Source organism: Sebastes fasciatus, chromosome 6, assembly GCF_043250625.1.
Source record: "Sebastes fasciatus isolate fSebFas1 chromosome 6, fSebFas1.pri, whole genome shotgun sequence".
Taxonomy (NCBI): domain Eukaryota; kingdom Metazoa; phylum Chordata; class Actinopteri; order Perciformes; family Sebastidae; genus Sebastes; species Sebastes fasciatus.
The window spans coordinates 17,003,280-17,028,101 of NC_133800.1; the positions used below are offsets into that span (position 1 = coordinate 17,003,280).

Consider the following 24,822-nt stretch of genomic DNA (forward strand, 5'->3'; position numbering starts at 1 on the left):
TTCTAAATGGAATGAGCAATCACTGGAAGCACTGGGAGATGAGGAGCTGGAGACATATTGGTTAGGTGGCGTGTGAGATGACCTTTCAGTTCATCTAAGATGAAACGAGGCTGCTGAACCCGAAATGATTCAGAGTGTCTAAACTGACAGGCGAGGGCACGGCGGCGGCGGCAGAGCGTCAGCCTGCTGCTGCCCGGCCTCTATAGGCATCTCTCGTGATTTATTGTGAAATTGCCAGGGACTCAATGTGGCGTGCAGGTGAATGAGTTTTGCTAATAAGAGAAGCATTTCTGCTCCACAGAGCTCTTTTTCTGTCTGAGTGAGCGTGTATGAAATCAGTGTGCAGCCTCCCAGTACCACACGCTCTGGTGGAGGCGGCTGGCTCATCAGTCTACGGCTTATCTGATGCTTTAGGTGGGTGGAGAGGTTGGGAGTGTAAGGAGAAAGGAGGAAAAGCGTCAATATTGAGTTCTTGAAGGTACCTGTGTTGTTAAACATTTAGGTTGAGTGTATGTTGTGTTCCTTATCTTCAGGAAGTGGGCTTGTAGAAAGACCATGGAGGCAAAATCCTGCTGATAGAAATACATTTTGACAAAAAGACAGGATATTTTTTTGATAGCTTGACATTGGAATATACTGTAGAGTCTTCAGTGTAGACTATTAATGATGAAATTAAAATATAATGTAGAACTAAAGCACTAATGTAGTTTGTCATTTTTAGAGGAGACTTAGGGAGCAAAGAGGTGTGAGCTGCAGTAAGAGACAAAGATCAGTGGCTGTGATTTGATTTTGTAACAAAATAGGTTCTGAAAAACGGTTATTTGAGCCAGCTGATATTCCCTTATTGTATGACTTGAATGTCCAGGCTTCAGAAGAGGACACCTTGTCTTGGCCACTTTGGTAAATTGCATGTAAAGAGAATTAGCCTGCCTTTGCCTCTGCTTAAGAGCAGTTTCTCTAAATCCTCATCCAGGATAAAACGTCAATCATTCCCACAGTATAATAAGGTACGGCCCTTGTGGGCTGTAGTATGCCCTAATATGCTGCTGCAAAGGTGAAAAAGGTCAAGTGAACAACAGGATTGTAGGGGCCGGCATATGGCGGTGATGTGCAAAGTGAATCCTAAGACTAATATGCTTACCTTCATTACAGTAAGGTCTCATCCAGAGTCTTAAAAATTGTTTAAGAAGATGTTTACAGTGAGAGAGAAGAAGAAAGACCACAGATGAGTATAGCAACAAGACAGGCATAGAAGTCATCTGCTTTATTTACTTATGTCAAACAATAATACATAAGAGAGGAGAGGTCAAATGAAAACCAACCATCTACATTAAAATAAAGGAATTTCAGTCCTGAGATTGACAAAAAGCAGGGAACAGACAAAATATCTACTGTGGTCGTTGGGATGGAGGGGGACAGTGGCAGTTTCAGCAAATTGAAGATGATGGTTGTGGGGAGATTAGAGGGAGATTGCAGAACTTGAGAAGGGGTAGAAGGTAAGCAATCACTGGGATGCTTGGCTGTAGGCACATTCAAAAGTTGAAAACCCCACCACTAAAGGATTTTACAGCTTTTTTTATATTCAGACTTCTTATTTCGAAATCTAAGACTCGTATTATCATTTTCCAAAAAAAAAGCAAGGTATTCTTTACATTTTTTCATCCTGAGGAGACAAAATCATTTTTTAAACATAAATACAACACTGCAGGGAGAACAATAAGAGAGATGCTTAATAGATTTCCCATTTCCATATATATTATTTTCTCAAGGTTGCGGCACCCTCAGACTTTGGCAGCGTTGGTGCATTTGAGATCATTCAGGGGAAAACAGCCCTGTTTGTCCACAGCAACATTCTGAGAGCCACACAAACAGTGAACGGAAACAGGAAGAAAAAAAGCAAAATCCCCAGACTTTTGTGTTTAGATTGGATACAGCAATATATCCACCACATAAACTAGATGAATATTTGGAGGCCATAAGCTTTTTCAGCTGAACATACATAGTTGTGATGCTGAGGAAATAAAAAGCTGTAAGCTCCTGGAATTACGACCTGCTGCAATGCCTTTTAGAAAAGGGCTGTGCCTTTGGAGAAAGATCCTGATTTACTTTGTGATCTGTGCTGACTTTTACCTTGTGTTGTATTTAATAAATGCTTAAAACAACATTTAAATCGTATGGTGCTCGCACGCAACCCATCCAGTTTTATTCAGTAGCACTCTATAGATGCTATAACTCTGTAGCAAAACACAACAAATATTCTAATGACATTGTGCAACACAGCTATAAGGCTGCTGGGTTAACTATACAAGCCTCCTCAGGACCATCTGTATTATTGATTAAAGTATTTTCTTGCTAGGTAGGAGCCAAATGGAGAGGACTGGCCTCACGACTTTATCTTCTGCAGACGTTAAGGAGCGATGCTGGGAAGGACTCTGAGATGAGAGCCCCGGGGGCCCAAGGGCAGCCAGGGGACAGGACTGAGGTTGACCAAAGTGGTGTGGAGGGGACGTAACCCCCCCGTCCCACCCCCCTCTGTCATCTGTAGGTTAGAGAAGCAGCGCCAAGACTCTACAGAGCGAGCAGCTGCCTTTATTTTCTCTATCCCTCCCGTCCCCTCTGTTTTGAGAGTGAGAGAGCTGACCCTGCTTTGAACGCCCTCCTTCCTTCTCAGCAGTATTTAAGGTGCATAATATGCAACTAGACCTTTGCACTGGGTAAAGGTCTTCATGGACTTATTGGGATTTACTAAGGGATTTTTACAACCAGCATACGTTAATTCCCCCCCCCCCACTTTGCCCTCAGGCCATCCTCGTGAGCGTCTCATTGCCCTTGAAAACGTGTTAACAGTCGATAGTCTGTAGCCACAGAGATAAGTTATAGATCTAAATGTCCTCGTTCAGATGGCATTTGATTGGTGCAATCTATCATATCCTGGGCTACATAACTTTTTCCAAGCATTAAAAACCTAATTACAAACGAAGATTTCACTTAATAGAATTTAATAAATTGAGGCACAACACAAATCTTTCAGGGAGGAATGTGATTTCCTCAGAGCCTGAATCTGAATATGAGGCCGCAGAGCCAAAGAGGGGAGGCTGAAACCAGCACCAGGAACATGGCAATTATCCTGATTACTGATGCTTCGAGGCTCCTCTGACCCCAAATCCCTCCCTGTATCTCTCTCCCTCTTTCTTTCTTTTGCTGAGATCTGTCACATTGCACAGGGCCCCTCAGCCAGGCAGGGAGCAACCATGTATAATCCAACAGAAAACAAATCCCCTCGATCAAACACAGCCCAGCTTTTTAAAGCAGGCCTCCGAGCCCAGGCGCCATGGTGCGGCGCTGAGGCCCTCTGAGACGCTGTGGAGGCTGTGATTTAGCAACCCCCTCCACACCCCCTCCTCCCTTTAAAGCCCCGCTGTCCTCCCCTTCAACGCCAGCCAGCCAGTCCTAACCTTCAGTTTGTTTAAGCACTGCTGAACCCTGTTGGCCCCGGACAGGGGGAGGGTGGGCTTAGATAATGACATGCCATATGCCACTCTGCCTCTGCAGCTGAGTGAGCCGTGCATGGATCAGCTCAGGCACAAATCTATTTGAAATTTAATTCTATTATCCTAATATGGGCTAAGCGTCCATTGTCCAAATCGGGAATTGTGGAATGGACCAGAGTTGCAGGGCTAAGACGCATCCCATCAATAGGAGCTCATTAATGTGTGTAAAGGACCAGGGGGACAGACAGTTTGGGGCCTCTACAGTAGAAAATGTGGCCACGAAACAAAGACTGTGTCTAAATACCACCTTATATTTAATAAAACATGTGAATTGATTTACATATTTCTGCTAAAAAATAAAAAGAATGCTTTATTTTGTGTTGTCTTTTCTCGGTTTCATTCAGTTGAACTTGGCTCAAAATGGTCTGATTCCTCGCAGTACCTAATAGGAAATCCCTTGCTATTTGAAAAGGGTTTGATTTCAACCCTTTGAGCGAATGAATACTCTCTACTGGCAGTGTCCAGCAGCCAGGCGTCACCCAATATTCCCATTAGCAGAAAGGCCTGGTGCCTCAGACCTCCACTGGTGGGAAAGGCCAGACACCAGAAACTCCACTGCCTCAAGTGTCTCCTCTTCACTTCAACATCATGTGACAGGGTTTAATGCTTGGATGCAGAAGCCAAACGGAGGGGATTTAGGAACGGGATGTATCTGTAAATCTGTCAAAATATTTCTACAAGACAGAAAATATGCTGGAATCACAGTGTGGCTGGGGTATTAAGCTGTTGAAACAACATGAAAAATTTTTCACTGGAATGTTAAGGAGGCGTACTGTGCAAATTTAAGCCAAAGGGGCTCGGTATTCTTTCCACTGAAATCTTTGTCAGCCTTCAAAGACAGTAGCGTGTCTACAAACACCATTAGCTCGAAATTTAAGGCTCATAGTTAAGATTAAGTAAGGGTTATCTTAAGGGGAAAACAGGTCTATTTATGGAGTGCAAATGGTAAAAAAAACATTATTTGTTTTCAATATTTATGTCTGAATCCTTTCTTTTTTCAACAATGCTCTCTGTCCTTTATCTTTGGATGGCCAAAGTGTAAACATTTAAAAGATTATCAATTAAATATAGTAGGTTTTCTCAACGGCAGAGGTTTTATCGCTACAGTACAGAAAAGGATCCACATCAGACATCACGCTCCGCTGTGGATCTCACAGAGCTGCTGCTGAAACAACTGACTTCTAGAGGACATACGTTAAAAAATAATGACAGACTTCAAAGCCGGGATGTGGCTTCTGAATATATTCTTAAAGAAATTTATTTTACACCTCAAAACAAAAAGGGATAGGGATTAGGGATGTGGTACATTGGGAATGTATTGACAACTGTAGTTTACATTTTTTTTGGTGTAAGCTCAGAGAAAAAATGTTAATACAGTCATAATAATTGCACTTCATAAATCTAGACTGATGCCAGTATTTCCCCACAACAAAGCTCCGGCTCCCTCTCTCCAGTTACTAAATTCAATTTGCCATTGAAATTTGACGGACAAAAGAAATGCTAATTTAAGACCAGAGGACTGCTGCACTGATCCAATTTTTCTCTTTCGCTCGAGTCTCACAAGGCAATAAAACATCGCAGTAATTTAAGTGCAGTACATTCAAGGGAATCTCACAGTCATAATAAATATTTCACTGCTCTGAATCATCAAGTTAAGACTGGCCCGGGCTAAATGTGTCCCAACCAGGGGCCGAAACGGACAAGGGGGAGCAGTGAGCCTCGTCTCATTTCATCTGACGCCAGAGGACAGGGCATGATTGTTTCCATTTTGTATTCGTTTGCAGGATCAGGAGTGAATAGTACCCTCAAAATAGGACTTCCATTTGTTCCCACCTCTTTCTGTCATTATAACATTTGACAGAAGTAGACAGAACTGTAACCACAGTTAGAAAGGAGTCATGTGAGAACTTGATCTCTACTGTAGCTCCCGACAATATCTAAAGCCTCTGATAAAAGGGGGCGAGATTTACAAAATATCTCCTGTACATTACTCAGATATGATGTTTATGGGACTGGTGAATCAGTTTTTCAGTCTTGGTGGTAGAAATCTTATAATGACACAATTGAAAAAAAAAAGAAAAAAAGTCTGAGGATTTCGAAGAACACAAACTAAAATGCACACACGCGCATGCACTCAGCCACATACACGCATAAACATACACGTAAGGTCATGTAAATAACCTCCCAATCACATTCTTCATTGTAACATTTCTTTTTCATGGTTTTTTTTTGCGACATTTTCTTTTTTAAATAAGTATTTCAAGATTTATTGTAGATTCCAGTGTTGGTTAGGAAAAAGAGCTCTCCAAACAGGTCCTTACAGAACCAAAGCAGCGACTATGCCTCACACCAGGACATAAGAAACTGCACATCAGCTTGAGGAGGAATTATTAAATCATAAAAACAAAAAGTGGAAAAAAGAAAAAAGAAAAAAGAAAAAAAAACGCATTTGAGACACTTTTCCCCATAGCAGCCAATGCATATAATATACCTACAAATATATAAAACAAAAAATAGGTTCAAGTTTTTCAAGTTTCTTAAATATATCATATCCAAACTACCCAATTCCAAACTTCAAAGTTAACAAGATTCAAGCAGTGCAATTTATGTATCAATTATAACAGCAATAATAACTAATATTGTACTATCCTTTTAATTCAACCTTATGATCCTTACACACCCGAGTATAATTTTAGTCCCCTCACGTATCAGTACATTGTGTATCTGTTTGTATAAGTGTGTTTATGTGTTACAGAGTTTTGGATTTTGAAAGCAGCCCTAAGATTCGGCCCTTTTAAGACCATTTCAGTGACAACCTACACAGTAGCTTCATCCTTAGTATTTGGAAGGGGGATAGAAGTGCCGTATGCACTTCATGTCAAGCTATGATTCTCATCAAAAAGTTCAGGCAAGTAAAACAACAACAAAAGAAAAAAAACTGAAGAAAAAATAAATCAATCCAAAATTCCTATTGGCAAACCACACAATGGAACATCTGGAGAATCTTGAAATCCCTTTTTCTCTCCCACTGGCGATCTCACTACCACCGTTCATATTTGGGATTCCCACAGCCTGCCTTGAAACCACCAAACCTAGGGTCACACAGCACAACAACTGTTTTTCTCTAAGCTCCCACACTAGTTAAAGCAGTGCCACTCAACAATCTGTACCCAGAAAAAAAAAACATCTCTGTTTTTTAACTTTGATTTTCTTCACAAATTCACAACTCTTGATTCTCTTCCTCCTCTTCTTCCCCCTCTATCTGTAAACAGGGAGGCGGATGTGTGCATGCTGGTGGTCTAACAGACGTGGCACAGACACAGTCTCGTAGCCTTTGCCGAGCATCTGCTCCTTGATGCAGGGTGGGTGGATGTCGTTGATCAGGTACTCCAGAGACTGCAGGCTGCTGCTCAGCACCGATGTGTTGCACATGCTCTTGCTGGGCAGGCTGCAGCACAAACCTCCCCCGCTGTCTATAGCAGGGTGGTGATGATGGTGGTAGTGGTGATGGTGGTGGGGGTAGCCCATCTCTCTGTGCCCCGTCACCGGCCCTCCTGTGGAGGTGGCCATAAGCTCCTGGGGGTTGTAGCAGTCACTGTCAGGTGTCACCAGCACACTGTTCCAAGGCGGGGCAAAGTATTGACCCACTGAGAAATTTCCGTGCATACCCACACAGTTCAAAGGGGAAGAGTTGACTTTGTCCATCCCGCCTCCTCCGCTGGCACTCGCTGTCAGGTGGTAAGGTCTGGAGGAGGAGGAGGACACTTGTGCCGCCATAAGCCCTCCCCCTGGACCACAAGTTTCGGGGGACTTGCTGATGGCGCCCCCTCCTCCGCTGCCTCCGCTGTACATGCGGAGCACAGCCTGTTGATGATGGTGATGCTGCTGCTGCTGCTGCTGTTGATGTTGCTGCTGCTGCTTCTGCCAAAGGATGTAGTCCATACCGTCTGCGTACGCGCCATTCTTCATCGCCTCTGCATTTTGAGCTGGCAGCCCAGGTCCTGTGTACACCATGTTAGCCTGGGGACCCATTCCCACCACATAGCCTCCACCTGAGGAGCTAGAAGAGACCCCCATGACAGGTGTGCCCTGCTTGGAGGGGCTGGAATTTGATGGTGCAGTGGCCGCCCCTTGGCACACCTGCTGCAGAGCCTGGGCCTGGCAATGCTGGTTGATCTGGTAGATGATGCTCTGGATGGAGGGGAGGTTGGACTGTGCGGGCAGGGCCAGGCCTCGGCCCCCTGTTACAGGAATCACTGAGCCAGCTACAGTGACATTCGGAGGAACCGACAGCACGGGGCCTTCTGGAGGCTTTGAGGGCCCAGTGTGGTAAACCATTTGGCCGTGGCCATTGGCTAAAGTGCTACTACAAGGAGGTGGGTATGGGGCAACAGCTATGTGGGCTGGAGAGAGCTTAGTCCGTCTGCCTTCAGAGTTTTTGAGAACACCTTTTGAAGGGACAAAGGTGCCTGCTGACAATGACGACGATGAAGAGGCCTTGACGATGGCGAGCAGGCCATTGTAGCCCCCTGTGTGGATATTTGGGTAGGGAGTATAGCGATTCCCTGTGGTGTCAAATCCATTCACAGTCCGATTAAGGTGCTTGTGCTGGGGAACCCTGATGTTGGTGGGGAAGATCTTGATGCACAGAGGGTTGTTGGCCGTCTTCTGAGCGAAGGCATCAAGTTCTGCCGCAGTGGGATAGCGTGGAGAATGTGTCGACACCACCAGCTCACCTGCGAGACAAACAGAGAGAAAAGTTTGAGTGAAATGAACAATCGAGATTAAAAAAAAACTAGATGGGTGCATGTGTTGCAGAACAGAACAGCACACCAGGAGTTTAATTACCAGAAATATCGAAGGAGCCAACAGCAATGGCAGCCACAAAGTCAGATCAATCAATCAATTGTAATAACCACTACTCTGCTGCAACAGTAAACGCTGGCTTCATTACAGTGACTACATCTAAAGCAGACTGAAAAATGTTCTACAAGAGCAGGTGAATAAAACCAGATTCAAACATGGGAACACACTGCAGAACAACAGTTTGCAAATAGTAAATCAGGACTGACATTCATTTATGCTCCATCACTCCCCTCCTCCATTCTCTCCATCTCATTTTCACACCCTCCTGTGGAAGTTCATCCCTAGGCAAATGGATCTTTTTAAAAACTCATTCTGTCAAAGCCCAGTACCTTAGGCGCTGTTAAATCAGTGCATTGTGAAATTAATTCAGACTCTCTTTAGCATTGAATTGGGTTAGCCTTGGATACCAGGCAAGCAGGGACGAAGGGGAGGGGATAAAAGCTTGTTTAATTGCAGTGGCACATTGGAGATTTATAAGTGGTATCACTTACTGGGTCTTACCCTTGGCCACAGAATTTCCACATTTATTCAATCCAGGAGTACGTGGAGAGGCCCTCACAAAAAAACCAATTAAATATCTACCGGGAATTACTAGCCTGGTTAAGGTGAACTACATCAGACCGGAGCCAAGTCAAGATTGCTACAGTGCTGCTATTTGCAAACTTGGTCAAGGATAAAACTGAAGATTGGTTTGAAGATGAGCACATACTGTTTTAAAAAGAATTTAAAAAGGCGGAAACACATCATTGTTGAGATTAAATAAATCAGAAGTGCCAACATAAGACATGCAAATGGTTTGCACTCGTGTGACATATTTCAAAGATGATCTAGGCGTGTAAGTTTCATTGCGATACAATATTATATTGATTCTTTGGACAACGATACGATCAGGGCCGGCTCTAGCCCTTTGGTGCCCGAGGCAAAATTCAGATTTGGAGCCCCCCCCCCACCCCTCCTATAGGCGCCATAGGCGGCGGCGCCACTCCAGGGTTAGGGTTCAATCCCTAGAGCCCTAACGATAGCCTCGTTAACCGCAACACACATCAAACATCACAATGGTTTTAACACGAAAATTAAAGCATGTATTTTCATAAATAACTGTATTTATTATAATATAAAATTATATATATTTTTTTATGTTTTTAGAGCGCGACCAGCGCCCCCCAGAAGGTGGCGCCCAAGGCAACCGCCTATATGGCCTATGCCTTAAGCCGACCCTGGATACGATATTTGCTGATATCACAAAGTCTGCCAGAGTACGATTTTGATTCAATTCAGGGGCCTGCGATGAATATGAGACAATATCATGTGTCCATTTAAACAATCAGTTACATTTATATCAACTCCCAAAAAGCAACTACAATATGATTTGACAATTTTATTACTGAGCTCTTCCAGACATTTAAATCTATTATTTTTAAATAAAAAGAATAATAAATATAAAGTGTGAGTTTCAAAATAAAGGCCTATATTAAAGATGATGATATGTATCAATATTTGTACTTTGCATCGATGATATTGAATCGTTGATCAATGAATGGATCCAGATCGATGTATTGTTACATCTCTAGAACACAGAGTAGCAAAAAGATGGCTTTTGTGTTCATGTAATATCCATTGTTATTACATTAATTTATTTTACATTACAGAATAATGCATGACAGAACAGACAAAAGGCAGGTACAAAGATGTTGCTATGAATGCACAAGTAAATGCTGTGAACTGGTTGCCATATGAAACCAATCCAAACCCAAAATTCAATTCAGCAGTGAACGTGGCACGTGAGACTAGCAATGGCCCTCGCTCAATGAGCCAAGGCTTGGCCATTGTGAATCGAGGTGGCAAACAGGAAAATGGCAATTTCTAAAAACCCCACCATGTGTCATTGTTTGGGGGCTGGGCATGGAGGTGAGAGGCCGCGGTGAGATTGGATTTAAACGACATTATTCAGGCAATTTCATGGCTACTTAGCTCAGTGTAACAAAAAGGGTGGGGGGTTGGGAAAAGAACTCAATTTACAAGCAATATATCAGCTGCCACAAATGACTTGCAACCCCTTCAAAAATGACATTTTTATGCAAAAGCTAACAAAACGCACAAAAATTAACTGCCATAACTGTGCCGTCAGCAAATGTCCTGGCGACCTAAGGAGTCTGCAGGGTGCATGCTGTGACTAGGACTCACTCCATTTCCTCTCCGATTGCAAAATCATTTTAAAGAGACTCCACAGCCAAGTAGTCACAATTCTCATTTCTTTGCTCCCATTACAGACAGCATGGGGAGTTCATTTCAACAACCCTATGGGTCCCCAACTGTGAAAATGATTAAATCTACAAGATCCATATCATAAAAGAAATAAATTGGGAATTTAACAGCAGAGGAGAGAGACTGTGAATATCCCAAGCCAAATTAAGTACGAGACCTATTCCAGTCAGACTGCAGAGAGCATCCTTTCTAAATCAGAAACACTCAAATTAGAATTAAAATTTGTAAAAAATAAAATAAAATTTAATGACTTAGTTTTAATCAGAGTGGGGGAACCTGGTGCCATCCTAATGGGCAAGGCTGAGTGTGCCAGTCGAGCCTATCCAACATCTAACCAACCTTACTGAGGCAACGCTCTGCTTCCCTTGTGACGGCGGTGCCATTTGCTTTGATGTTCTGACTTGCAGTGGAAAACTGACAGAAGACTTATTTCATTTGCTCAGAAGATAAAAACATGCTCATTTCAAAGCACATTGCTGGTCCACATGCAAATAGAACGGCAGCATTTTTTTCTGATCTTCTTCACATGAGGGCAAAAAAACCCATCTTTGATCATCACATGGTCTAAATGAGGAAAGATACTTGGCTTTCAGGCATATCAAGGGCCTGTGCCCTGCCGTCCCTACAAGCCCCCAGCTGCAATATGCCCATCATTCCACCTAATTACTGCCACATGAGGAAAAAAACTATAAAAACAGCCAGGAAATTCATTAAAGGGTGGCTAATTCTATTCCTTCTCACTGACTGAGTCCATATTTTCCATGCCTGAGCCTGCATTTCTTCTGAGAGAGACGAGAAAGCCCTCTCGCTCCGTCTTTTCCCAGCTTGGCCCTTGTTTGTCAATAGGCAGAGCCTTTGGCACACCAACCTGGCATCAAAGGGTTTCACACTTCACAGGCCACAGGGATTAGAGGCCTTTCAGGCCTACAAAACCCATCTCAGCTCCACAAAGGCTTCCGGTTATTAGAACCCACAGGCATAAAGGAAGAAGAGGAGGAGGAGGGAAATGAGCATCTGGATGCTTCTGATTCCAGCTTCCTCAATAAAAAGTTCCATGGTATAAATTTTATAGCAAAGTTGATTAGAGTAAGTATGGCCACAAACCAGGGTGTAATTTCACTCTCATACATACACTGTTATACAGTCTGTGTGTGTTTGATGTGCAGGGTCTCCACATCTCTCTTCTCCAGAGCAGTAAGTCTATAAGTGAGGACATGGAGGTTAAAGGAGAGAGTCTCTTTTTAGGCTGCCACTTTGTGACTTATTGGTTTAGGCTGCAGTAGATCATAGCTATGAGCAGCAGCATACAGATGGTGCTGGCTGATAAACACCCTCGGAGGCAGCCAGCACTGCCTCCTTTGTGTGAGCCCTCAACCTACTCATAAGGTAGGGGGTTTCCTGCACCTGTGCACACTCTCCAGCGTGGCCGTGCATGCAAACACAATGCATGAAAACAGAATGCAAAAAGCAAAAACATGCACACACAAACATGCATCTGCAGTTGTGTGTCTCATTTGCCATCAGTGGAGCATGTTGTTATCCTCTGCTCAGCTCTCTCATGAAATGTAGGGCAGGGACAACAACAGGTGCCTGTGCGGGCGACAGCCTGCAATGCCTCCTGGGCTAAATGCTTCACACTCGCTTCATTTCGACATGCGACAGCCTTGTAAGGATTAATTATTTCCCTGGGGATGGAAGAATATGGTTTTTCCCTTCCTGTGAGCAGGAGGCTATGTGCACTCACAAGCACATGAAACAGCTTACAGTAAATGAACAGGGAAACCTGGGCGAGCGCTGCTTTAACAATAAGCAAGAGAAAAAAAAAGTTTCACATGAAAGGAATGTAAACAAACCAAGCATATGATTGAACTGCATCGGAGATGAGATAAAAGCTCAGGCAAACACATGCATTAGTTCTGAGAGATCACGCGCCGGGGAGCGGAGATGGCAGGGAGGCAATTAATGGGCTGACCTTCGTCCTTAATCACCCAGTGCCTGGCACACAATGCCCATGTGTCAGAGCAGCACATCTCTAAATGCCACCCCTCATTAGCACGATGCACGTAGTGAGAGAGGCTATCTGTGCAGCGTTACACTCTCCAGCGGTCAGACGGAGATAGCAAGGCTTGGATAGGATAACATGGCTGCACAGAGCCGGACTGAGATGCAGTAGGCTATGATATGATCTAGAAATCCCATTTCACTTGGAGGATGGGCACTCTCCTTTCTCTCCATTTTTGATTGGCATGAAACTCCCCAAGCGCAACGTCCTTGGTGTACCCAGCGCTGTTACTGTGATTGCATGTGTGCTTGTGTGTATGCACGCACGTGTGTGTGTCTGTGTGCGTTTGGTGAAAGGGGTACCCAATTCTGAACACTCAATTAACACTCCTTTAATTAGCCAGCAGTACATTTTGAATTCTGATGAACTAATTTTCTTGGTGTGAGGGTGGAGGAGGTGGTGGAGGGGCTGGTAAAGATGAGGTCCACTGGGTACAAAACAGCAATAAAGAGGGAACTGGTTAGATTAGACTGTAAAAAATCCATTAAATTCTGTGCACTTCTTCCAAGTGAGAGGTCAAATTGTGTTGATCACAAGAAGCAAAGGCAGACAGAGAGAATATGAGAGCAGGGAGTTAGGTGAGGTGGAAAGAGGAGGGTGGTGGTGGGGGTGGGGGTGGGGGTGGGGAGAGGAGATAGGGAGTCAGAGGCTGTGCGAGAGTGCAGCACCAAATCCAGAGGACCATGAGAATGCTTTGCATTTTAATTAGAGGTTTAAATGAATAAGCAGAGGGAAAAGTCTGAGAGAACTGCCTGAAATGCCCTTGCTCCCATTTATTAGTGTTCCAAGTGTTCTAAGATTATGAGCAGGTTGGAGAAGTTTCTCCTTATTAGTGGAGAAAATGCTCCGATACATCAAAAAGCCCTCGCCGCTTCCTCACTCACTCCTGCAATCCCGTATCCCCACTTACCGCATGTTTTGATCCCCTCTGACCATGTACACTGGTGAGCAGTGGGGGAAAAAGTGCTTGTTTAAATGAAGGGAGTTTGGTTGAACTGCAATTAAGTTTCCACAGAACAACTGGTGCATAGTACACATTAACTTTGGCTAAACAAACAGAGCCGTCTGTGATGAGGTTAGGGCAAACAACAGGAGCAGAGATGAAAGAAAACATGGGGTCAGCTTCGGTCCAACATCAGCCACGTTCACTGGGAGCCATTTCCCCCAGAGAGGGACAGTCCCTATTAAATGTGTCCGAGCCAAGAGGGGACATTAGCTGCTGTACTGATCATGTCTCCTTTTAACCTACATGCAGCTATGCATGCTGGGACTCTTTTTTCTGCAGTATTTTTTTCTAGGGGGGGAGAATTTATCAGATAAATTACTTGAGTAGAGAGTAACTTGAGAAATAAAATAATAATAATAATAAACACCAGCATACTACTGTCTTTTATTTGATGTGGATATGACTGATATTCTGAGTATATATATTATTAAACTAATTAGCATTAACACAACAGACACACTTACTCTGCCTGGCCAGTGTCAGCACAGTTCTCTTATGTACTGACTTCAGACCAGCGTTCACAACCGGAGCCCGCTGCACTGCGTGCTTTTAGCTGCTAGTGCTATTTGAAAGCCATAATGTTAACGATACTCCTGCTGTAGCTTCAGCCGTGCTGCTTTGAACAGTCATGTGGAGGCGTGGGCTGTGGTAGGACAACAGAACGCCAGCAGACCTGGGACCAGCAGACCACCCTGCCTCATAACGGATCATGAATGCATAAAATAATAACTAAATAAAAGTAGCGCGATGAATGCATCCAAATGTAACGGAGTAAAAGTGATGATTTTTCTTTAAAAATCGATTCAAGTAAGAGTAAAAAGTATGCTGCATTGAAACTACTCTGACATGTACAATTTACTCAAAAAAGTTACTTGACTACATGTAATGGAGTAAATGTAACTCGTTACTACCGACCTTATCCACAACTCCTGTACCACATTCCACCACTAATGGACACTATGCCCTCAAACTCATTGTAATGAAGTTATTCAAATGAATAATTCATGGCTAAAACAGTCCTAAATCCCTCAGCTTGGAAAAACATCTGACCTGTCAAATGTATTGCAGCCTAGAAAGGGCAGATTCAACAGCATTGTTCCACGGAGGAACCCTTGACCTGTGGCTATTGTTTAGCTCTTAGCAGATAGGATCAGGGTCTATGACATCCTCTCCCCACCTCCGTTCGCCCGCTATAAGAGGACGAGCAGGCAGGCGGGGGGAAGCCAGAGGCAGCTTCGCGTCCTGAACAATACCTGCCTTGTGCTAATGGAGGTGTCATCTGGCACAGGGCTGATTAGTCAGCGATTACAGCCAGGCCTCAATTGCCGTGACAACTGCTGCAAACACAATGGGCCCTGATAGAGCCAGCTGTTTGGTCCTCTGCAATTAACCCTGCATCCCACTCGTCTCCGGCAGTGCGCTGCCTCTAATTGACTATCGGGGACACAAAGCAGGGGCTGTCGGCCAGACCCCCTGGACATAGCCCCCCACCCCTCTGCCGAGGTAGAGATGATAATAATAGAGGCGTCCCGCGGACTCGGCCGCCAGTCAATCAAAGCCTCAGTGCCCCACAGGAGCTTCCTGAGGAGAGAGGGAGCCGAGGAAGCACATGTATGAGCCAGCGATCAACAGGGTACAGCAACCTCGCAGGGGGCAGACATGTTGAATATGCCCTCAGCTGGAGTACTAATCAATTCAAGTGCACGTGAGGGGAAAGGGAACCCTGCTGCTTGCTTGATATCAGAAAAGCCATTTTTAGGAACACTCATCTCCCTCTGTTCATCTCAAGGTTGATTTTCTGTGCAACAACACAGCGAGAGAAAAAAATCAAGGCAATTATTTGTCAGGCCTTCGCTATCTATAATTGCAAAGATAAAAATCAAACTGCAATGATTTCTCAGAGGATAGAGCTGTCTGAATTCACGACTGCTTGTGTCATCATAATCATCAAACAAATGCATAGTGTACGACAGTGGAAACGAAAATGCAGTTTTCACCAAACTCCTCTCTGTCTTCTCTAAATTCTACACACTTCTTTTCAAAGGGGGTTGACTGATCGATTGTAATGTTTTTTAAGGTAACTTCTTAAATCAAAAATCTGTATTTCGCAAAGTAAACAAACAGCAGTCACATAGTGTTACATTTGAATCAAGTGTCAGACACTAAATAAATAAAATCAGTAGCTGGACAACGTTTTTCAACAGCAAGCGCCATGCTGCAATCACATATCGGGCTTTTAACCTGCCAACATGTTTCACAAATAGCAAAGAGGATAATGAGAATGTTAAAGCAATCTGCACACTGATCCTTCACAGGCACGCAGACATGGCACAATGTCAAAAATGGATTTAATCATTAAAAGAGATTTAAAAAAAAAAAAAAAAAACTTGGACAAAACTCCCAAATCTAATCTTTCATTTCATTAAAACCAATCTCATCTCAGATTTAATCTATCTATTTCCTGCACAAGCAGATGGAAGAACTACCAAATTGAGAGCCTAATTTGGGCTTCCTCCTCACACAGACTGCAGCATGAGGTCATTTAGTTAGCCTGCAGTGAGGCGGTCCACGTGTGTGGTTAATACAGTACACTGAGGCAGAGATAAGGTGCAGATAACACGAGGACAGAGCAGAGGAAAAACAGGATTCATACTGTCTGTCAATATTATAACAGTTTCATATACATGTGTAACAAGATGGTGGACAATGTGTCTGATCAAAACAGCTAATTAGGTCTCTGTTATAAAGGTTTCCTCCCAAGAAATGTGAAATATTATACCACCAGGACACTGTCATGTTTACATTTTCTCGTTAGAATTTATCTCCAAAGCCAGATGTTCCTGAATCAGCCATGAAAATTAATTAGCTGGTTTGATGTGGCAACCTCATGCTCCTTCCAGACAGACCTGGCTTTTATGAGCTGTAGGGGAAATTACTGAGAATTGATTGATCCTGAAGGACTCTTCTGTACACATGGCCTGGCAGACACACACAGAGAAACACACACTCGTAGATCCTGCTAACAGCAGCTGATCCAAAAATGTCCCCCTCCAGTTGAACCAGACATCCTTTCTCTTTAATAGCTAGAACATCGATAACCATTAATTGTCAAAATGCATTAATCTACAGAAGCTCCACACATGTTCTTTATTTTTAGTTCTAGAAAGCAGGTGAATAAAGGTGATAAAAACAGGTTGAATTCCCCCCCCCCCACCCCTCTCTCTCTATCTCCCTCTCTGTCTCTTCATTCCATCTCTCTCTCTCTCTTCATCTCCCTCTCTGTCTCTTCATCTTCCTCTCTGTCTTTATCTCCCTCTCTGTCTCTTCATCCTCTTCTCTGTTTCTTCAGTCTCCCTCTCTGTCTCCTCAGTCTCCCTCTCTGTTTCTTCATCCCCCTCTCTGTCTCTTCATCTCCCTCTCTTTCTCTTCATCCCCTCTCTGTCTCTTCATCCCCTCTCTCTGTCTTTATCTCCCTCTCTGTCTCTTCATCCTCTTCTCTGTTTCTTCAGTCTCCCTCTCTGTCTCCTCAGTCTCCCTCTCTGTCTCTTCATCCCCCTCTCTGTCTCTTCATTCCCGTCTCTCTCTCTCTTCATCTCCCTCTCTGTCTCTTCATCCCCTCTCTCTGTCTTTATCTCCCTCTCTGTCTCTTCATCCTCCTCTCTGTCTCTTCATCCTCTTCTCTGTTTCTTCAATCTCTGTCTCTTCATCCCCATCTCTCTCTCTTCATCCCCCTCTCTGTCTCTTCATTCCCTCTCTGTCTCTTCATCCCCTCTCTGTCTCTTCAGTCTCCCTCTCTGAGTAAGTGAGTTTCATCTGGGGTGCTTGCCGGGCGAAATCACCTCAGGGCGAACACTTTATTATCTGTAGTCAAAGCGTCACCACAAATACCATTCTACACACACAAGTGTCACTTTCCATTTGTCTGCACTCTGGCTGCATTAGCGGAGCCTAGCCGGCACAGAGCCTCGTCTCAAACGCGCCCGGCAGAAGAAAACTAACAGCGTGGGAAAGCACTCGTCCTGCATTCCTGCCCCATTAACACCACTGGCATCACCAGAGGACACCTACTGCCTCTCTCTGCAAGATAGCATTTGAGGAGATGAAAAAAATAAAGATATTTAGGCAGACATTGTACAGTCTTGGCCTGTTTAACACAAGAAGTCATAGCATGCGTGAAAGAGAACTAAACACAGGATCCCCTTCAATTCAAAGCAGATCGCTGCACGTGTTAATTACTGATGATATAGCGGACCGTCCAACAAAAACAACACCAGTGGGTAGTTTATGTCCTTTTTGAGCCACAAAGGAATGCAGGCCAGCAGCAGCCATGTCAGGCCTTTTTTTGTGGGACACCCGTGCACCAAACAAACACAGAAACTGGGGCAACATGTTTAGCTCACACTACACACTGCACTCCATAAACAAAACAGACAAACAAAAAAGAACGGGCTCCATGTTTGTTCCCATGACAGGCAGCCAAAAAACAAAAAAGGCTTTTCAATAGAAATATCAACCCTGAATATTTCACGCTGTGAACAGAGCCCCTCACAGAGCCCCTCACAGCCACGACCTCATTTCAGGCACGAGTTTCGCCAGGCTCTTTCCATTTGCAATAATTTATGGTCCTGGATGGGAAACATTATAGATTATAAATGGGGAAAAAAATAACTATATTCATCACAAAACTGCTTTCTGTTTAATAATCAAGTCTGGCCAAAGGGCTTAGTGGAGTATAGATGGGGGGACCTAGCCCCCGGTCTGTGGGCTGCCTGTGATGAGCCAGCCCTCAGGCCTGCCTGGGCCACCCTCATTGTGCATACAGCATGGTCTAGAAAGCAGAGCTTTATCAGCAAATACCCCAAGTCAGCACAAGCAGCGGGGTGGTTATGCGTTGCGACTGGCACACCAGCCGATATTGTCATGTGCGATTAGGCCTGTGCTCACGGGCCTGTGAACTCATTCCTATGGCATCAAAGTCAACCCCACCCCCCTCCTCTCCTCCAGTTATATCCCTGCCTCTCTGCTGCCCTCTCCTCCTTCTCCAGCTTTTTTCCATTCATCCCTGCCACTTCACAATGTACCCTCCCTGAACCTTGGGGAAAGCTGTGCTCCAGTGCAAACAGACACAGAGTCAAAATACAACAACGGGTTCGACTGGTTCGATTTCCAAAACAAATCTCTGCAGCGTAATTAACTCAGTCCACGAGGGTCATCCGCAAGTTAGAGCTAGCCAGTGCACCGAGAAGAAGCAGCCGGTGCCAGTTGTTTTGTCTCGGTACACCTCTGCAGATGACAGGGCTGATAGAGAGGAACAAAGGCCGGCTCACAGAAGAAAGAAAGACAAACTGTGAGGCCAGTTATGGGGAAACATCAGGAAGAAGAAACCGAGATTAAAGCCTTCAGTGACGAGACAGAGAGCAGCACAGGAGACAGAGCCAAGATAGAAATACAACAAGCTCAAATCTTGACCTGAAAGATTTATGTCGAGCCCTCCCTGTCCTGTTTTTAAGAGAATATGCCACGCTGTGACACTATTTTCTCAAAGGGCTACATGTACAGCCAAGAGCAAGCAGCGTTCATAGTCATGCACAAACTCAAATGGACGCAGCAACAACACAAACACACACACACAGGTTTTGGAGTAAGGGACCCCAGAGGTAGAGATTGTAAGCGCATACAGAGATAAGAAAAGGAACCAGTGCAGAGAGCGGAGAGGGAAGAAAAAAGGGAGAGAGTGGGAGTGAGAGGGAGAGATGAGGGGAGGCTGGAGGCGCCTGGGCAGGCCTGTCAGACTGGAGGAAGTGCTGGTGCGCAGGCCTGCAGGTAAATGGAAGAAGAAAGGCGCCTGCAGGCTGCCTGAGGCAAGCCTGGGCCCTTCTGTTCTATCATTTAGGAGACAAGTCCTCCACTGATTCCCAATTAATATTTAACACTGCACAGACAACAAGGCACTCGGCTGCAGAACACATGCCAACGAGAGGAGAGGAGAGGAGAGGAGAGGAGAGGAGAGGAGAGGAGAGGAGAGGAGAGGAGAGGAGAGGAGAGGAGAGGAGATACATAAATATAAATAGGTACATTTTCACTAAGATAAAAAAGATTTCATGTCGATGGAGTTGTTGAGGCAGGATTTAACAGGAGCAATGTGTTTTATTTTAAGTATTGCTTAAAGCTGAAATCTGTAATGTTTCTTAATTAAAACACTTTCATTGTATCCATGTGTTGGACTTTGGTGAAACATAAAAACAGAGAGAGCTTTCATAGCTTCATTAAATAATACTTTTGCTTTCATGTTACCTGGTAGGTCGATAACATTTTCAGTGCCTAGCAACATCAGAAAGCTAAAGCCAAATTTACAAATTAGACACTTGCTGCTCCAGATAAAGGTCTGGGTTCCTCCAGGGTTAGGGTTAGTCAAAAGTGGTTGTTGGAAATGTGTTCAAAGGCCTAGAGGTCCAGTAAAAATGGTTCAGCCAGAGGTCAGCAAAAAACACACCCTACCTCTGAACCTATAACCAAGCAAAAGTGACTCAGTATTTCTGAAACCTACAATGACGATGCAACCAATGCATGTGAAGATGGCCTTCATGAGAATGAGCCAGACGAGCAGACCACAGAAACTGTAGTAAAATGTCCCACAGGAGCGATTTTTTCAACATTGCGCTGTGGTCAGTCGGCGCTCCCGTGCTTTCTCTGCAAAACCCTTTACACTATTAGAGTGGACTGAAAAACCTCAGCCAGGGATGGTATTAAAATTTGGTTCACAACTGGTTCGGACCAAAACACCAAACTCCACTGCTGTCGGCTCTGTAGTTTTAATTTTGTCCACACAACACGTCTTCTTAGGAATTTTCCCAGAGTAATGGGGCTCTTTACAGGAGACCCCTAGCAACAACATACTGATCAATATCCACCTTCTGTGAATTTCAATCATGGCCGAGAGGTTAGAATGTGTGGGCCAATTTACTAAATTGAAAATTAACAGATACAGCTATGGTAGATGTAATTTATGTACAGTGACAATAAACTGTGTGCGAGGGCGTAACCCAGTCTGACCACAAAGTAAATGTTGCTGAGTGAAGTTTTTTTTTTTAACAACATTATACAATATTTGTTTATCGGACAGATATAATAAAAAATGAATGTGCTGTAAATTCTTCTATGATTTGGATCGAGTGACTGGACAGAAATAGAGCAAAGGCTGGAAATCTAGTTAAAAAGGTAACAAAACCTTTCTTCTTCCTTCTTACACACTTTGTAAGTCCAAATGTTGGCCCCAAACTACATTTTTATTTAGAGTTTTGTCATGAAGACACCACTCAAAAACACTCGGAGCATGCCAGGAGCGTGCATCACCTCCTGAATGCCTCTCATGGTCAGTCTGTGGTGGGCTCAGCGCTGAGATGGCACAGACTGTGTGTCATTTCCTGTGGGACAGCCAGGGACTGCGGACACTCTCTGTACCCTCGCTCACATCCCTCCAACCCACCCCCACTCTCTGGCAGGCAAAGACAGAGGGTGTCGATGCCTTGCACCTGGGACGCCCAAATGCCAGCTCGGAGGCTTTGGAAGCCAGGAACCTGTTTTTCAACCCAAGTCCCGCTGTGACCAAAACTAAAGCAGAGCCCCTCTTCCTCGAGCTCACCTCCCAAGGCAATAAGATTGCTTCGCCCCCCCGTGTTCACAGCAGAAGGCAGAGGGCAGAGGGAAGGCATGGCTCTGTGGGACGCCACCAGCCGGAAATGATCCTCTGTGTGCCAGAGCTGAGACACCAACATGACAGAAGAGCCAGTAGTATGCATGAGGTAAGACGAGTACAGCCAATATCACAGGGCTGTCCCTATGAAATAAAGTGAAACTCGATTAATACTCTGGATTCTGCAATATAGCAACGCAATGAAGGTGTGAATGGCATATTTCATGTGGCTATGCAAACCCAGTGATCCCCAAAATGAGATTGCATAAGTAGGCACCCAAGAGGATGCAGGCCATGGATAGCTGTCAATCACCTTTCACTATGAAAAATACCTCATGACCTCTGCTTCCCTGCTGCAGACTGTGGCATAATGACAGTCTCTGTGGGCACTCTGTGGAATTCCAAATGGGAGTTAGGAACGAGGTAGTTCAATCAGTGGGAAAAGGTCAAGTGCATGCAGATTCTCTCTCCCTCGCTCCGTCTCCATTCCTTTTCCCCCAGTTCCACTTTATGCCCTCCACCTCCAGGGTACCGAGGCAATCAGGGGAAAGGTTGTTATTTCTGCTGCTGCTGCTCGCGACCACATTTAAATATTCAACTGAAAGCGCTCCCTAACGTTGTTTTTTTCCTCCACCTAGCCGTTGGAAAATCGTGCTGCAATTTGATATGACCAGCTAATTCCCCTGTTATGTCTCGCACCGCCTCAGACAACAGTGAGAGAGAGATGGCTGGAGGTCATTACCTGAGCATATTCCCTCTCACTGGTGGCGTGGCTTAGGAAGAGAAGCTGCTAAAAGCAAAGCAAACTAATGGTTCTGGCAGCTCTGACTGCAGAGGCACAGGGCTATTAGGAAAACTACAATCCCCAGGTGAACCCCAGTGTCATGTCCCGAGGCTGTGTGTGACATGGCCAGGTTGTCTCTGTCGATCAAGCCGGAAGAGGGCTGAACCTGGCCTGACATCGCATGAACCTGGGATATCAGGCCTTCTGGGAACTTCTCATCTACACTTGGCTGATTGGCACCTCAGGGTGGTGTCACAGAGGTTTACGCCTGCGGGCGAGCTTGTGTGTGTACACGTGTGCATGTCTCTGTTACAAGGAGACAAATTCTGGACTTCACACCGGTTGATTGGAAACATTCAACTGGGGACAAAACTGGTTCTCTGAGTTTGATTTCACCGCAGTTGCATTCATCACGATGTGAAATAGTTTCTGTCTCAATTGTGGTTACAAAAGTCGTTGCAATAAAACCACAAGTATGCTGAAGCACTGTGTGTGAGTTGCAGCCAGGCCCTGCTGGGGTTAGAGACACAAGGAAACACCCAGGTTTAGCCAAAAGTCTGATCCAATCACAGGACAAATATGGCAGGGGCAGTGAGCCGTGTGGTTAACGAGGGCAGAACCTGCAGCCGGTTTGGATAAAGAGCACAGACGTGCACACCCAGTGTGACAATGGCATTCTCACAAAATGGCATGCCTGGCTCAAATGTAACCACTAAGTAATGAATAAACAAATGAAAACCTGCTGAAATCTGAAAAGATATCATTTTGGAAAAAAGCCAGGCATAAAATATCCCCATCAACCAGTCATTTGTGGGATTCTGGACCTGTTATTCTTTAGCTGACATGTGGCAGAGTAATTGCTGTCTGGGCCAGGGAGGAGGCAGGGCAATGGTGGGGGCTCCTGTCCAGCCATCTCAATGTTACTCATCACTGGGCCGGTGCACCTCCCTCCTCCCTCCAGGAGCAGGGCTGCTCCGCTCACCCCTGCTCCCTGGACCTTCAGAGCCACAGTGGAGGACGGCGATCAAGGAAAGGGATGGGTAGCGAGGGAGGTCGCCACCGGCCGAGGGTGGGCAGGGTCAGTGGCATCCATTCACCCCGCTCCCCTTGCAGGGCTTTTCTCTCTCATCTGTCTGGATGGGTGCCCTCTCTCTGGGGCACAACACGATGAGAGGCCCTGGCTCCGCTGCCGTCTCTGCCTTTCATGTCTCCATCTAGGGCAGTGGTAGAGAGACGTGGAGGGGAGGACGGAGGAGGGGGCAAGCTACAAATGTCACCCATAAGGGGGGATTTAATTAAAAATGACAGGGGTTGGCGCTGGAGAGTGCAGCCACATATGCGCGGAATTTGGGCGCAGTGAAAGCAAGTGCCTATGATTTATAATTCAAGTAATGATCTGCACTCCTTTTAATTCTACGGCCAAAGAAAAAAATATCAAAAGGCCGCCTCTGTGAGGCTAATCCAATATGATATTTTTAAGGGCAGGCGGTCAATGGCTTTTTGAAAAGCCAGCTTCTCTGTCTCCCTTTCGGCTTCGCTCTCTCCCCCACTTGTCTGTCTTTCCCCATCTCCTTCTACCACTCCCTCCTTTCTCTCCCCTGCACTCTCCGCTCTACAGTACCTCACCCAACCCCCCCGAGTCCAGACACAGAGCGGGCTGTTATAATGGAAACATCCCGCTCTCCGCCTCCCGTTTCTCCCGCTAAGCTCTGTGCGCTTGGGGGAAATTGATTGTCTGGCGAGCCGATCTGAACGCTTCCAGCTGATGGTAGAGCCAGTTAAGTCCTTTTTTATTGAGGGTATGAGGGATTTTTAATGGGAGTCGCATCAATGATCTGTGCAGCCACTCGGCATCTGCATGCAGGGGCTTTTGCTAAAACCCTCCTCGCCCTCTCATCCCAACTGCTCTGCCACCCCGGTCCTCGCAGCATATGCACACACACGCACTACTTTTGTGTAAAGGACAGCGGATGCAAATGACACGGCTCACCTCTACCTCGCTGCCAGGTAATCCCCCTCCTGTGCTCTCACTCACTCCGTCTCTTTGAGGGGTGTATTCTGGTATTCAGCCTCCTGTTGAGAGCCCAGGTCACCTTACCCACAACACCCCATTCCACGCTGGCACAAACTGGGCCACGAACAATCAATCATGGGGACCTGCTCAGCATGGTGACCTGAGTGTGCCCACTTCTGCAGCCAGACCCGCTGTCTGCCTTCCTGCACCCCTTCTGGGCCTGGATGAACAATTGCCTTATTGAGGCCAAGAGCTGCACAGTGGTGGAAATTCAACACTTGCTCCCCCTCCTCCCCTTCCAAGGACAGAAAGGAGGCTATTATGTTCAAACATCCTCATTATGAACCTCAAGTCAGTCGCTGTGGTAGTCTTTCAATCAAAGGGTTTAACAGGTGGGGAAAGTGAGGGAGAGGGAGAGTCAGGCAGAGAGGGTCAGTAAGAGGGAGGGCAACGGGAAGACTGGAGACTGTTCTTTTTCTCTATTGATTTGAGTCCTGTCTCCCACTGGCTGCTCCTCAATAAAGGACCCTGAGAGGAAGTGGGCTAATCCTGCGAAATTGGAAGGAGAGGAATCGATTAAG

General features: G+C 45.3%; 1 protein-coding gene across 3 annotated transcripts in view; it reads right to left on the bottom strand.

Moving 5' to 3' along the window:
- Nucleotides 1-1,249: 1,249 nt before the first annotated feature.
- Nucleotides 1,250-24,822, bottom strand: part of fam222aa (family with sequence similarity 222 member Aa) — a 51,531-nt gene continuing 27,958 nt past the window's right edge. For all 3 annotated transcript variants that reach the window (XM_074638044.1, XM_074638045.1, XM_074638046.1), the window contains exon 3: nucleotides 1,250-8,287. In XM_074638044.1, coding sequence (XP_074494145.1) covers nucleotides 6,810-8,287 — 1,478 coding nt within the window. In that variant the 3' untranslated portion in view covers nucleotides 1,250-6,809. The remainder of the gene's footprint in view (nucleotides 8,288-24,822) is intronic.